At 39.9% G+C, this 15660-nt stretch overlaps 1 protein-coding gene across 7 annotated transcripts in view; it reads left to right on the top strand.

Moving 5' to 3' along the window:
• The window catches only part of LIN54 (lin-54 DREAM MuvB core complex component), a 41521-nt gene that overhangs the window by 6492 nt on the left and 19369 nt on the right, over nucleotides 1–15660 (top strand). For 6 of the 7 annotated variants that reach the window (XM_055796223.1, XM_055796228.1, XM_055796226.1 and 3 more), the window contains exon 2: nucleotides 9441–10168. In XM_055796223.1, the coding sequence (XP_055652198.1) occupies nucleotides 9476–10168 (693 nt within the window). In that variant the 5' untranslated portion in view covers nucleotides 9441–9475. Of the gene's footprint in view, nucleotides 1–2860; nucleotides 3992–6847; nucleotides 7012–9440; nucleotides 10169–15660 lie in introns of those variants that run through there. The other variant, XM_055796224.1, reaches the window with a different exon arrangement.

The raw sequence follows: 15660 nt of genomic DNA on the forward strand, positions 1-15660 counted from the left end.
AGTTGGCAAGAGCTTCTTCTGTGTACAGAGTTGTCTTAGATGTAGTAAAGAGGGAAGCTATGAGCTACGTGGTCTTGCAAAGTAAAAGAAGAAAATAGCCTTTTTCCATGGAGAAACACAATTAAGGTTTTGCATGTTATTATTTCCTCTCTTGCTAATTCTGAGAATGAGATGAACCTTCTGGATTCATTTCAACTTGGACAGTGTAGTGGTAACTTGTCCAACTGATGGTAGAGTGTTTGCCATGGAAGTCAAATTGGAAAGGACATTCTATAAGGACAGAAGGGAGATGGATAGATTGAGCAGAATAGAGGGCGCATGCAAAGAACTCTTCATTCCAGGTGGCCTTGGTATGCTGTTTGGAATAAAGCATCTCCAGGGGTAGAGTAAGATACAGTAAATGTCTCTCTGGGTCGCTTTCAGGATATTGAAAACAAAGACTGTAAGAGATAATGTGTGGTCCTAGTCACTGATACGCTTCTTTTCTGGCTAGTCCTGTCTGTAAGGCTTTTTGTTGAGGGCATTTTTGGGGCGGTTGGGTTTTTTTGGTCGTTTGTGGTTGGCTTGTTTGTTTGTTTGTTTTGTGTGAGGTGTTTATGCAAAAGCTTAACTGTTGGCTTTCTTGTGTATGCCTAAACTTACTAGTTTGTGTTTCAGAAGCTCTTCAACCTTTTGTGTTATGATAAATGAGACTTCAGAGATCTGAGAAGCCTATGTTTGAAGTGGCCCATATGGTCCTGGAGCAGAGATTAAGATTTCACTGAAATTCCCATTTCTCCTATTTATCTCTTGACTCAAAATCTTTATGCAGAATTTCATTCCACAAAAGCCAGTCAGCTATTGCATAATCCTAGTTATTTAAATAAATTCTTCCCAAAAGGAATATGGAGATGCTTTATCTAGAGATTAAAGTGGGAGGGAGGGGGTAATAGTGTTTTTCGGCATCTGAACCCAAGTCACAGTTTGCCTGCAGGCTAGCTATTTATCTTCAGCTCAGTCCTTCTGCAAGTAAATATATTCTGTACTTGTTAAGTGTTGTCATGTTTAAGGCTGGTGGAGCTGCTGAAATCTGCAGCTAGAAGCATGTTTTTTGGCAAATCACTGCAATGTAACTGAGCTATTTTTGCTTTTCTTTCGATGCCTCATTGGACTCAAAAAATTAAGAAAGCCAACTTTGATTTCTAGGATAAGTTTAAAAAGCAATAGTGGCCATAACAACTTTCACTGCTGTCCAAATCTTGACAGCTACCCTGAAAGCATTGCAGTTTATGGTGTCTAGATTTTTATCTGGTTTTCATCTCTGTGTTCTTCTAACTTTGAAAAGAATCATATGATTGCATAAGACGCACAAGGAATTAAGGTTTTTAGGGCAAAATGCTTTTTTGTGCCATTGTAGCATATTTTTAGAAATTAAATACCCCACTGAAATTGGGGGGGGGGGGGGGGGGGGGAAGTCAGGGGGTGGTGGTGTTTTGGTTAGAACGAAGTACATGTGTTGTACCTTCTGACTGGGCAGTGCTGCTGAAGAATACGTTTAATGCACCACGTAGTCATTGTGCTTCCTGATTTACAAAGACTCATAAAATTGGTAACTATTCTGTTGTGATGAACCTTTGCCCATAAATACAACACTAAAATGCACTTTTGCTGAAATTGCTGGCAGCAAGCCTAATCTTAAAAGATGCCCAATACGATAATACTTGTTAAAAGTCTGTGGGGAGCTCGATACCAAGCCTACGATGGCAGTTGTCATGCGTGTTGTTTTTAAGTGTTCTTGGTGTGATATTGCTGTGTGTCTGAATTCTTCTGTAGCCCCACATTCAAGAGACACCTGGAATTTGAAAAGCAGTTTATTTCAAGCTATATTTAAAAGAAAAAATACATTTCTTGGACCTAGTGATAAGTACTCTGTACTCTTCACATCGGTTAAGTTACAGGGGCTTTTTCAGTCAAGCTAAGTTCACCACATACATTCATTTTAACTTCAGATTCTTAATGCTTTAATTTTGGCCTTCTAAACAGAAAATAATTTGAAACTATTTTGGGAGTTAGTTATTTTGGTCTCACCACAAAGTTGATTGGATATGCTTCATTAAAGACTGAAAGGCCCAGGTATCTACAGACCCAAATGTTGATCATTCATTGCAGTGAACACCTTCAGAATGTGCTTGATGATCATAAGGTCACTTGTTCAGGGTTTTTTTTTTCAGCTTTTGTGCTACTGTATGTTGTGAAAATGGCTGAAACTGGCATGCAAACCAAGGGAAGGGTGGCGGAAGTGTTGTGATTTTTGGTTTCTATTTTATTTTTAGTTTGCATGAACCTCAGCTTGAAAGTAGAACATTGTTTCCAGTTTCAGAAACAGCTTTGAAGTGTTCTGCTGCAATGAATGTTATTTCCAGTTCTTTCCTGGAAAGTTGCTTTAAGTAAAGAGCATGCATTTGTTGATAATTAGAGCATAAATGGCTATCCTAATTCTGTTTCTACCTTCATAGCCTCGACATGCTAATCATTTGAAAAATACACTCATGTCTATGTTCTCTTACTTCTGCAGAACTTTGCACTGTTAGATTAGTGGGCAGCATTAGCATAATAGTAATGCCTTTGTTCTCCAGTGCAGTCTGGAATTTATTTATCACTGGCAAGGATTAGACCCTTAAAGGGTGCTAAGTTCTCAAGAAGCAGATTTATCATCAGCTTGCTGATCTTAGTCCATCCTCAGAATGATATGGAAGTTAAGTTTTCAGCTGTGAGCTGAATTGAGCCACAAATAGCAAACTCGAAGCGTCAGCTGATGATTATGAGATGAGTATCTATGCAAATTTGAAATGTAGACATGGCTTGAAATGCAGACCAATATTAGTAAAATGGTATGGTTTTGTCCCCTTCTTAATGGACATTTAACTAGCATGTGAGAGCTAGGTAGCAAGTGTGAGCTGTGCATGGGAAAGTAATTTGACATTTAAGTGATTTTAATTTTCTAGACACTAATGATTCTGGGCGAGTGCTTGGAGTTTTGTTGGGTTTTTTCAGTAATACTACTAAGTACCTCACAATGGCTAGAATGTTTTTCCTTAATAATCTTGTTTTGTAACTGGTGGTACATTTGGGCAATGTAATATTTTCTTCTTGTGGTGAAAAGGGCATTGTCCAATCTGGAGTTACGTATCAGAGTGGTTTAGAATGCTGGTTTTCTAGTGAGCAGTACATTCATGTACCTGTAATGTAATTCAACCATTTACAATTTGTGACATGCTGCTTTCATCAAAAACTTGGCTATGGCTTTTTTCCCCTTTTTCTTTCTAACCTCTGGTTTGCTTGAAAGGTTCTCTGACTCATGGGGAATTTTGGTTATGTACTGTATCTAAGGTCTTTCTTACTTTGATAGTAAATTTGCTTTTGTACTCAGCGTGTGTAATTAATTTCTGTGGTAGCATGCTGTGATTCCTTGTACATGAGTATTAATTTTGATGTGAAGAAAACAGCTATAGGTCATAGAATAGCAGAGTTTTAAAGTGTATTTGTAGCAGTGGTTGTGGTGAAGGAAGATGCAGTCACTAAATCTTTGAGGGTGTGATCAATGGAAGATTTTTGTGGTGAAGGCAGTGTATTTCATATCAATAAGTTGGCAAAATGGTTCTGTTTTGAAGACAATAGGACGTGAATTTTTGAAAACTTAAGTAAAAGCCTTCTAATTTTTTTTTTTACAGCATGTCTACAAAGAACATCTCTTTGTTAATCTGTATCTTTTTGGGTCATTGTTTTTCAGCTGTCCTTGTCAATATTTTATAACGTTACATGTCAGTGATAGCAGCATATTAACTGTTCCATGATTGAATAACTGCAAGGTGTTTCCCCCCCTCACCCCCAGTCGCAGGGACTGGAAGTCTAGGAAGCAGAATGGGACCAGTTGAAAGGATTGCTGATGCAGTGTTCCCACTGGATTGTACTTGGACCTCTGTTGTGGCAGCTTCCAACTACTTGAGGCCTGGTAATTTTAAACTGTTTGATCTCTAAGTATTAAGACCCAAAAAGTTGGATTTCCTTCAGCTCAGCAGCTTTCTGGAGTTTACATATCACCACTATTGGACAGGCCAGATAAGCAGAAGCTGAAAAATTTGAAAAGCATTTGAGCACCTGAACTTTGCATGTGGCTGACAGCATCTCATGCTTCTTGGATAAATCAAAGATCCATGCTGTATTTCTTCTACTTCCTCCTGCCTTTGCCTTTGTTCTGATGAATGGATTTAGGAATAAAATAAATTACTATGTTTTTTAAACCTTTACTAGTTAAGAGAAATAGACTGATTTTATGAATATAACTTCATATGAATATTTTGAGATTTTTTACTTTTAAAATCCTCAAATTTGAGCCATAGCCTGGCAACAGTCAGTTGCTCAACCTTTATTCAAAAGAGAAGTTATAATGTTCTCACGTTTTTGTCTTAGCAAAGGAAATGCCAGATGTTATCCCTTCTGTATTGGATAGTTGATGATACTGTGTTCTTGTTTTTTCCCTCCACATCTGCATTTGGAGTCCATTGTGCTTGCAGTGAATAATTACTTGTTTGGTGGTCCACTTTTACTTTTCTGCTATTTATCTGACCCTAGTTTCCAGCCTTATTCCCTCCACCTGGTTTAGTAAATCCCTTGAGGGATACTGCAACTATTGGTGTTTTCCCTTAAACTTTGAAAATTATTAGACAGGCACCTTGATTCTCTTAAAAGCTAGTAATATCTAAACTTTATTGATCCTCAGAAAAAAAAACTGGCCTTTTGCAGTACCAAGGGTGGGTGGAGATGCTAGTAAGTCTCCTAATCCAAATAATTCTGGTTTTCTGTTTCTTGGGAGCTGCAAAACTGTATCTTATGTTATGTCCCTCAGGAAAATGGTAATAATTAATATATGGTCCTGTTTCTGTGTTCTTGTGGCTAGCCATAGTAACTAGTTTCACATACACATGTCCATGTGACTTGTCTCCTGGATAATCACACCAGCAGTGACCTCTTGAGGACTGGGATTTCTTGTGGTGTTTCAGCATTCCTCTTCATACTTCTTTCTAAGGACTTTTACAGTTCCTGCCTCAGGAAGTTGAAAGTATTTGCCCTTGCTCTAGCACTTAGTAATGCTATGTTTAGGTGTGTGCATCTCTCCCAGCTTTTTACAAAGAACTACTAGTTGCTGTATCTGGCCAAGATACTTGGTTTCAGTTAGCATTTGCTTAGCATGCAGCAACAGTTACTGATTCCCAAGAGAATCCCTGTTCTTTTGGGGGCTATGTTGGACTTTGTGCCTTTATGAAGCTTTTGATTTTGGGATAGGGTTTTTTTGTAAGTCAAGATAGATACTCTTGCAAAAGCTGTTACTGATTTGATTTCCCTATTTTCTAGTGAAAGTGACACTTCAGAATTTAGTTTAAAACTAAAATTGCCAATGACTCAAGGCAGGTCTGGCCAATGTTCTTAAACCTGTCAAGTTATACCAGAGTCTTCCTACGGCTAAGCGCTACCAGGCCTGTACTGGGTACTGAGAATGGGAAGGGGACTGCCAGTGGGGCCACAACTGGTGACAAGTCCCTCAGACCGCCACTTCATTTTGATGACCTTGCTCACATGCAGCACCATCCCAGGACATCCTATCAAGTTGGTTTCAGCAGCCTTATTTCTGAGTAATCTGAATTTCCCAGCAGTTGTCCTTGCAGTACATAGCCTTCCTGATGATTCTGTAACATATCCTCCTGTAAATGCTGCTCTGAAACTGCTCCTGGTTGCAGACTGAGAGGTTAAAGATTCTTAGTGAAATGCAGGCATTTCTGGAGATGTAATAAGATGCAGTTAGTTTCTGTAAAATACAGGCATTGTTATGTCTTGCAATGTGTTTACTTTTTTGCAGGTCAACCTGCTTAAATATTGATTCTTTTGATTTTCCTGTTTAGTGTGGCTGCTTTGCATGCTTTATCAACAAAGGTGTTGATGTAATTGATCTCAGCACTTTAACAGTGTTAGTTTCTGTCACTAGTATGTCAGTGCAGAATCTTTAAGAGAAGGAAGAAAACAGATCAAAGTTCACAGGTACCTGTCAGACATTAGTTCTGTATTTTTGCCAACAATGATGGCGTTCTTTAGCCTCTTCCTTATAAATTCCTCTTACCCTTTATGACATTGTATACATTATATATTTTTGTGTGAATATCAAATGTAGAGATCTGTGCTGTGGGTAAGTTGATGAGGTGGTTCACTCAAGATGAACTTCTATTCCTGTCCTCCTAACAGTACTCAGCATTTTTCAGAGTTGTTGCTCCAAGACTCTGCTGATGGTATGCTTTAGTCCCTGCTTTTTTTTTAATATGTTTTTGGCTGGTTTGGTGTCCTGAGCTTTTTCTAAACAAATCTTCACTATGTGAATTTACTCTTGAGCTTTTAATTTAGCTGTATGGTTGTGTTGTAGGCTAAAATATTCTATTTAGTAGTCTGATCCTGGAATTTTTTTATGGAGTTCCCCAGTCTGATAGTGTGCTTACATACTTCCTTGGGTTAAATTGTTTTTTCTTCAGGTTTTGAGCTAAATAAGGGTAAACACTTACTGATGTATCTGGGGGGGGTGGGGGGGGTGGGGGTGTTGTAGGTACAGCCCTTGCATTACCAAGTGACTCAAAGCCTAATTGCTGAAGTGAATGAAATTTTCAAGTCATCTTAAATAGTTAAAGTAATTCTCTACCCTGTCTTGAGTATCTCAAAGCTGTTAGAATCTTAACATGCTTTTACTGTTGGAAATCACTTTAATAGCGGAGCTGGAAAAATGGAAACAGCACATGTTTATTTTTTCTAATGCTTTTATACCAAACAGCTGGACTACTGAGAAATTCTGGCTAAGTACCTAGGAGTAAAATCTGCAGGGATGTTGAAGCAGCCTTTGATGACAGCAGTTTCTGGAATAGCTAGGATGAGATTTTCCTTATTGCATTTCATCTATTTCAGTCATATCCAATAAGCAATGAAGACATAGAACAGGTAGGTTGTGTTGTGGTTCTTTTCTTGCTGTTGTTGATGGCTCTAGCCTGAATACATTAATGCAAGCCTACTGTAAAATGATGAGACCTAATTGTAAAACCTTCCAATGTGATGGCCATAAACTATTAATCCAGTAAGGAAGCATAATGTTTATTTTAACTTGTCAGTTTCTGATTCCAGACTTGATGTATTTCTTTTCCTTCTGCATGCTGACTTAAAAGTGGTTTGTTGGTTGTTATCCTTTCAACTAGATATAGGTATTTAATAAATATTTACTGCTTTGTAACATAACCTAATGGTAAGAATGAAGAATATAAATAACGAACTGTGTAACTAAAGTATATGTAAATGCTTTATGGTCATACTGTTAAAAGATACTAAGAATGACCTTTCTTTTAGGGAATAACACATACAGATGCAAGCCAAAAGCAAGTAACTTAAAATTATTTGTCATTACTGAATGGTGATTTTTCCCTTCTTTTCAAACATTGAGGCAATCGTAATTTGGATTGCACTTGATCCTAGGAGTCAAACTGCTGGATGCAAGCCCCTTGTGCTTGTCAGTATAGAACAGGATGGTGAGGTGTGTGTTGCTTTTTTTGTGGTGGTGTGGGGTTGTTTGTCTGAAATAGTTAAAATCTATAAGATCTAAGATGCAAGCCCATGCAGGTTGATGAGGAGATGAGAAAGTGACACAGTTCAGGAGATCTGTTGGCTTTAACATATGCTGAAACAGTCCGCTTTTACTAATCTGATTTTTGTGTAATCTTGTATTTTGTATATGCAGTCAACCAATTGGACTTTAAGACAGCAACGCAATACTGTTACTAATGTGTCCTTAGGAGTAAGCTGTTTTGTCTAGTGCTAATTACCAGGGCTGACATCACAGTAAGCTGTACTGGTATTGCTTTGGGAGAAATGCTTTCCAAAGGAGGTATTTCTGGCAGTGACATCAGATAACTTGGTATCTTTAAGTGCCTGCCAATAAGTTGAGCTCTGTGTGTGTTTGACCGTCTGTCATCTGAACAGGTTCTGTCACAGCTTGGGCTTCTTGAGTGTCATGGCAGTTTGATATGCCTTGTACTCTGAGGTGAGGGGGATCAGCATGGCACCCTTCACAATCAGGAAGCCATGGACTGCTCCAACAGAGCCTCCTGAGCTTGGCGGGGAAACTGGGTAGATTATAGTAGGATTTTCTTCCCTATCCTTCTACCTTACAAGCAAAATGCAGCTGTCCTGTAGTTTGGTGTTGCGCAAAATGGAACCACAACGACTCCAGAGGAATCTATTTCACCTTGGCATTTGGGCGCTGGTTTTGTGGCATGATTCCTTAATTATGAATGTTGCTTAGTATGAATAACTCAGCTCTTTTTTTTTTTCTAGCAAGTAGGAAACTGAAGAGGACAAGATCCTTTCAAATTCAGCTTATGAGTACTCAGGGGCGTACTCACCCATCCAGTTCCCAAGCATGCTGATTCAGTCAGCAAGTGGGGAAAATGCCTTATGAAGCTGATCAGTCTTCAGCTTCTGAGAGCGATATAGATTCGGTGGGAATGGTAGACGAGACAATTCCCAGCAATGTATTTAAGGTTTCTCAAGTGACCGGTGACTCTGGCCTTGAATCTCACTGTATTATTATTTTTTTTAATACGAATCGGTTGCTCTTACTAGGCAGCTTAAAATATTCTATTTCAGATGGGGTGTTTCATGTTTAGAACATGCTTCAAATTAATCATGAATTTGGGCATTATATTTTCTTGTGAGTATTGAGGGGGGGAGAAAGATTGAGCTACTCTTTTCACAGCCAGCATAGAGGAATTGTCTGCCTAATTGGAAGGGCAGGGCTTTGGCATGGTCCTGGGGTAGGTGGGCTGTTGATTGAGCTTGTGGGATTGATAAAGCCCATCACTAGACAGCTGTTTGTTTTTCTGAGATTTCAAAAATAAGGATTTGGCAAAGATGAACCCCTGTTACATCTGGTACAGATAACAAGTCTCTTGAGGCAAGATAACCTGCTAATCAATGTTGACATGTATGAGAAAAGCCATTATTGTCTGTTGGATATTTAAAGCTGTTTAACTCCTGCTTTATATTTCAGTAAGCTTAAATGTCTGTGAACAAGGTGGCTGTGTCTTGGGAAGGAAACACTGCTTCTTTGTGTACTGTGTTGTCAAGAGTGGACTGGTAATACACAGCAAGTCAGTGTCTTGATTTGATGTCACTGGATGATATAAATTCTTACTGAGAGTAAATTCAGCTTAATATGTTATGTTTTGATAAATTTTTTTGTGCTATCCCTTCTGTGCATGCACAATACCTTCAACCTAAAAAAAAATCTGCTGCTGTATTTTCTTTTTTGGTAATATTATTCATAAAAACTTTGAAAATGTGTGTTTTCTGGAAGCCAATAACTTTTTAAAATATTGCAGTACCTGCTCCGGTCATCACTGCCACAACTGCTAAAATGGAGGTGGTTTCAGCAGAAGTCAACAGCTTGCTCCCTGAGGAAATAATGGACACTGGTATAACCCTGGTGGAAGATGACAGCATCGAGGCAGTTATCGTGTCGTCGCCGATCGGAGATTCGATTCCCATGGAAACAGAACTGGAAGAAATAGTGAACATAAGCACCACCAGCAACTCCTCAGCTACAACTACGGCCGCAGTCACCACAGAACCACTTACTGCACCCAGCAATCACTCAGGCGATGCAGCAGTGAACACCACAACCCCAAAAACTGATGCAAATGCAGTTGTAAAGCCTACTTTTCCAAGTGGTCTCCATAAACTTGGTGCCCAGACCCCTGTCACTATATCGGCCAATCAAATTATTCTGAACAAGACCGCCGATATTAAAATAGGCAATCAGAGTATTAAACCGGATGGACAAAAGCTTATTGTAACAACTTTGGGCAAGTCTGGCCAGCCTATTGTGTTAGCATTACCCCACAGCCAGCTCCCGCAGGCGCAGAAGGCCACGTCCCAAGCCCAAGGCGGAGACTCCAAGGTACAAGGCCAGCAGATCAAGGTTGTTATCGGAGGTCGGTCAGAAGTGAAACCTGTAGTTGGTGTCTCAGCTTTGACACAAGGAAGTCAGCTGATAAACACTGCGGCCCAGCCTTCTGTTTTGCAGACCCAGCAATTAAAAACAGTACAGGTAAAGTGAGTGTATACTGATGAAACATCTTAAAAACAGTTTTGTTGCTGCAACAGTTGTCCCTTTTCTTCACTGATAGACACACGGTTGCTTTCAGCCTTTGCATTTATTCTTTGTGTTAAAAAACAGAATGCTGCTCCTAGCCCATGCTTTCATCTGTGGATGCATTTACCACTTTATGCCCTTTACCTCTAGCTACTGTCTAGAAACCTAAAATTTGCCTCAGAGAAAGCGAGCTATTAAAATTCAGTAAATTGAAGAGAATCTTCCCATTATTTTCATTTTATAAAAATAAATCCTACATGCTTTCAGGAAGATTGAATTGAACTCTCTATGCCTATTGTTCTTAATTCAAAGTGTATGCTGCCTTACTCTTTTACGAAAGAGTGGCTTCTGCCTATTACATTTAGTTTGTTTAAATAAAGTCTGTGAAAAAAAACCTTCGAGAATTTGAAAAAGAACGACAGTCATGGTTTAACCGTAGCTCGTAAAGGTGTATCTTGTCTGCCTCAAATCTACTTAAGCTTGTTGATAGATACTGATAGACTAGACACGAATGTAAGCTGGACACTTAAAAAACCTGAACAAGGTTTTGTTCCTGTTCTGTGGCATGGATCTTGAGGTATTTGAAACCACAGAGAATCTACTGGGGTCTGAAAATCTGTTGAAAAGACTTGGGTTATGACCCAAAGGGTCTGATTTTTTTCATTTGCTGTATGGCAGAACAAAATGTGAGTGACTTCGTTCTAGTTGGCAGTGAGGCAGAAATAAGACCTCATTAAAGTGAAGGAAAAGTAGAACTCAATGCAGGTTATGATGTGAAAATATTTATTTTACAGTCTAAATTGAACGAGAAATTAAACTCTAAGCTAATAAAAATTGCTGCACATGGCAAATTAAAAAATTTTAAGCATGTTATTAGCTGAATGGTAAGCTCTCTGACTAGTATTTCATGGCAAGCATATGTGAGCAACTCTCACGACTGTTTTAAAGCTGCAGATGATCCCTGCACTGATTTCTGCTTTTTCCTTGTTTGTTGCTACATCATACCCGTGGAAAACATGTTTAATAATGGCTGTTTGAAACATACCCATTTTCTTAAGCGGCTTTTATTTTTGTACCTTGATCATTAATGATATGGTTTTGTCATTATAGCTTTCAAAAAAGCTTCTGCCCTTGACTCAGCATAGGAACGTTTGAGTGAATTAGTTCTTGACACTTGGCTTCAATTACTGCAAAGTGACAGAGGAAACTGAGGAGAGTGATGTGCTCTCGAGTGCATGAGATGACCTGTGCCATCAGTGACTGAAACACAGTGCTGCGGTGATTGACCTCTGCTGTTTCTCATTAGGAATTCTGCAGGTTTCTTAACAGAAGCAGTTACAAAGTCACTTGCATCCATTTGTAAATACAGTTAATTGCAGTTTGAGTATATTTTTCTTGTGGTCTCTTTTTATTAAGTCTTTGCTTCCATTTGCAAAACAGATTGAATTGTTAACACCTTTTTTTCTATAAGGAGAGGAGGAAGCACAAATGAAAAGCAAGGCAGCAATGTTCAGTTAGTATCCAATACTGCAGAGAAGATTACATTAGCACTTCCCAGACAGTGCTTTTCCCTTTAGAGTAGCGGAGGGATATATGAGGCTAGGCGAGAGATTCATGGTCTACCCTATCATGAATGACAGGGGAGTTAACCCATGCCTGGAGTCTCTGGCTTAGAAAATGAAGGCATGCATTTACCCCATCGTCTTGAACAAGCCTCTTAGCCTTTCAGTGAGTAGAAAAGGAAGCTGTGAATGCCACCCTGCCTCCCAAGGGTCTTGTGTAGCTTATCTCTTGTGGCTTTGTGAATCAGGTATTTCACATGTAAAGGCAGCACAGCAGTTTGACTTGGTACCGGAGAAGTGAATTGGTAAAAGATTAGATGACAAAGAGCGCTCATCAGTTCTCCTTACATCCTCCCTGTCCTAGGGGCTTTGCAGGTCATTGGAAAAATTCAGTTAGCTTTGCAGTAATCTTAATTGTGACATTTGAAATCTCAGCACTTGAGAAAGGGCATAATGGATAGAGCAAAATGTTCCTTGGAATCCTGACTGCAGTTTTAGAGGTATGAGGCTGTGAGGTGTAAAATGTGGCAGGACCTTGGGCTTAATCTATGTCCAGAGGATTGTACTGTCCATTGGCAGCTTGTCTGATTTAGTTGAAAACACTTCCCAGGATGTGTGGACAAAACTACTAGGCAAGTGCATCTGCTTTCAGGTTGTGGGTCTTGTCCGTGTACAGGCTTAAAAACAGTGATGTGCTTACTGGTGTACTGCTTCAGTCCAAGTGCATTAAGCAAGGGTTTGGCCTTGCAGAGGACTCTCAACCAGATGTCCAGACCTGTTGTCATTGCTGTCACTAAGCTAGTCTAACTTGAACTTCTCCTGATGTGGTAACTGGCTTTGTGTTTCAGCAAATAAATCTGTGTGTCCATAGCATTGTTGCTGCCATGGCAAGACAACTGCTAAGCCATCATTGTGGCTTCATCTCATCGTGGAGAAGTGACCTCATGCACTCCCTAACCTCAGAGCAAACTCTCATTCCAAGCTCAGTTTCTTCATCTTCTCTGAAGTACGCTGTTCTCCTCTTCTGTTTCTGGAGTCCCTGATTTTTCATTTTATGCCAAATATGAATTACATAGGGTGTGGCTACATGGACAAGCTCCCATGAGGTCCTCTAGGGAGTGGATTTTTATAGTAAGTTAGCTCCTTTGTGGTAGCTGACTATGTGGGTATTCAGTCCTGCAGTAAATGCAAGGTATGTATGTGCTTTTTTCTATATGTATGGAACACTGTTTGACCACTGAAAACGAAGTCTGGCTGTAGAAACTTGCCTGTTCATCTTGTTTACTGGAGAGTGATTGGAAAGACACTAATTGACCTTTTAAATAGCAATGCAGATAAATCTGTCTACTTCCGTAGGGGGAAGAAGGTTGGTGTGTGCTTCTAAATACCATAATTTTCTTGTGGAAGAGCTTGTTGCCCCAGGAAATATTTTTCACTTTATTTCTAAGTAACTCGCAGGGAGCGTGCTTAGTTTACACAGTCAGAGGAATAACATTAAGCTTCTTGTAATTAGTACAGGCCATGGCAGAGTGCTCTGGAGAACTTGCTCTTTCTGAAGCATCAAAGGGGCAGTCTGTCATGTTGACTGTTTTCTCTGGCTTCTCCAGTCTCTTCTGAAATGGGTAGCAAGTTTCTCACCGATAACTAGAAGGCTCTCACTTCTAGATGCCTAGAAGATGGCTAGGGTTATCAATTCTAGTGGCAAAGACTAGAGTGGCAAAAACAGGAGTTCATGGCGTGCACTTGGGGGCCAAGGGCTGTTCCTCACCTATAACCAACCATGTTTGAGTTTTGCTGTGTTTCCTAAGCCCTGAGGGATTTCACTCATTTGTTAGATGACTTTCATAGAGAAAAAGTTCACCTGAAAAGCAAGGGGGAGTTTATCAGTAGAGGATATTGTAAGTTGAGGCTGAGGGAAGCAGGGCTACTTGCATTGACCAGCTATAGTTTTGGGATTTTTACGGTTTTTCTGAAATACTTCATGCTGACAGGTAGCTAGTATTTTATATGTATTCATGTAAGTCATTTAAGCATGCTTATTGACTGTTGCTGGGAAATGACTGCTGTTGTCCAGAGCTGGCTGTTCCTGCTGGATGGTGATCATGTTCTGAGCCAGACTTTGCCCTCGCTTCAGAGTAAAAGCAATAGCAGTTCAGTTACAGTAATACCTTATGGCAGGATAAGATTAATTTCAGCAGAATGGAAAGCTCAAATCAGGCAGACGAAGTGTGGGGCATTTATCAGAAATTAAAAGATGTGCAAATTTACAAAAATAATAAGATACATTACAGATAAAATGCCTGCTCGTCTATCAGCTTGTATGTGCTAAGAGAACTGAATCCCTGAGGTGTTAAAATGACTTTGAGTTGAATTTGTCAACTGGGCTATGAATGAAGTTTTCTTCTTCAAACAACTTAATGTTTCAAATGAGGTCTGTTTTCTGGCACTGCCCGGTGTCAGTGTCGCTCGTTCCTGGCTTTCCTTGGCTAGGCACAGCTCAGGCACGAAGGCTGGAGTCTGTGTGCCATAGCAGGGGGGCTCTGGTGTCCCCAGCCGTGTGTGTGTGCTGCTGGAAGCTGGAACAGCCTCATGTGTGTGCTTTTTGCAGGGCAGCTGGGGAATTCGTTAGGTGCTGCTGAATATTTCAGATGTTTTGGTGTTACTCTACTGTAAAGGAGGTGTTTTCAGTCAGCAAATTCTATAAATAGGGTTTTGTGTAGGAAACCATAACATCCAGCCTACTCAATTGCTTCATCTAAGTACTCGTAACTTTCTCAGGCTGTTAAAAGTAGCTGTCATCTCTGTATCTTTGCATGTCAGTCAGATTTCTCCAGCGAACTGCTTGAGTAGCAAAAGTGGCTCCCCACAGAGACGCTAATGTCATGACTTCGATGTGGCTGGAGTTGGTAGCTGGTGCCCAGGGGATGTGGCTGGGGGTGTGTGCGGAGGAGAGGCAGCATGGGCCTGACCTGTGGGGTGGGTAAGTGTAAGGACTTCATTAATGTCTTGCAGTGTGCTCTTTTGGACTCGGGGAAGATCTTAGACATAGTCCACATCTGTAGGCAGCCTCTGCAATCAACAGGCTTAAATAGTCTTTAAAAGAAGTCAGCCTCTTAATTGAACTATTTACCAGCTGGATGCTGATGTGTAGGAGCTATTAGGATAAATACATCTGGTAGTTAACTTCTGTCAGTATGGAAAAGGGGAAAAAGGCTTGTTTAAGATTTTAAGACTATAAAACCCTGCTTATAAAGATTTCAAGTTTATCAGTGTCGTAAAGGTGCACATGTATGTTTCTGGTCCAGCTGTGTTTTCAGAGGCTGGATCATGGAAGGAAGAAAAGACTCCTTTGGGCCTGGATGTAGCAAACTGATTTCTTCCTGGCTAGTGTGTACCCAAAACTTCCAGGGACTGATGATCCACCTACTTTTTGAGAACTGTGGCAGAAAGCTCTTTCCCCATTTGCAGGATAAAAGCATGCTGCTATGTCAAGAGTAGGTCAAGAGATATTTCAGAGTAGTAGTTGCTACATTTAAATCACTGGAGGAACACAGTGTGTCCCAATTGGCTGGAAAAGATCTAACCTTTTTTAAAGCTTCAGATATTGAGAGCTCTGGGTTTAATTCTAACATTTTGATCTAGACCTAACAGCATGTAAGAAATAATTATAGCATCTTGAGGATGAGGTATGTTTGCACAGAGAGATATCTTACAAAAAAAGCTGTAAGGGATTTGGCTATCCTGCTTTGGTGGTTAGTTTTCTAAGTGGCATGGATGATATCCTAGTTCTCTCCATAGAGAGAAATTGAGATGAAATGTGAGAAGCAATTATTCTTCTGATTATCTGTGCGAGTATTGCCCTTTTTCTAACATATTTAACAATAC

This window comes from Falco peregrinus, chromosome 2 (genome assembly GCF_023634155.1).
Source record: "Falco peregrinus isolate bFalPer1 chromosome 2, bFalPer1.pri, whole genome shotgun sequence".
NCBI classification, from domain to species: domain Eukaryota; kingdom Metazoa; phylum Chordata; class Aves; order Falconiformes; family Falconidae; genus Falco; species Falco peregrinus.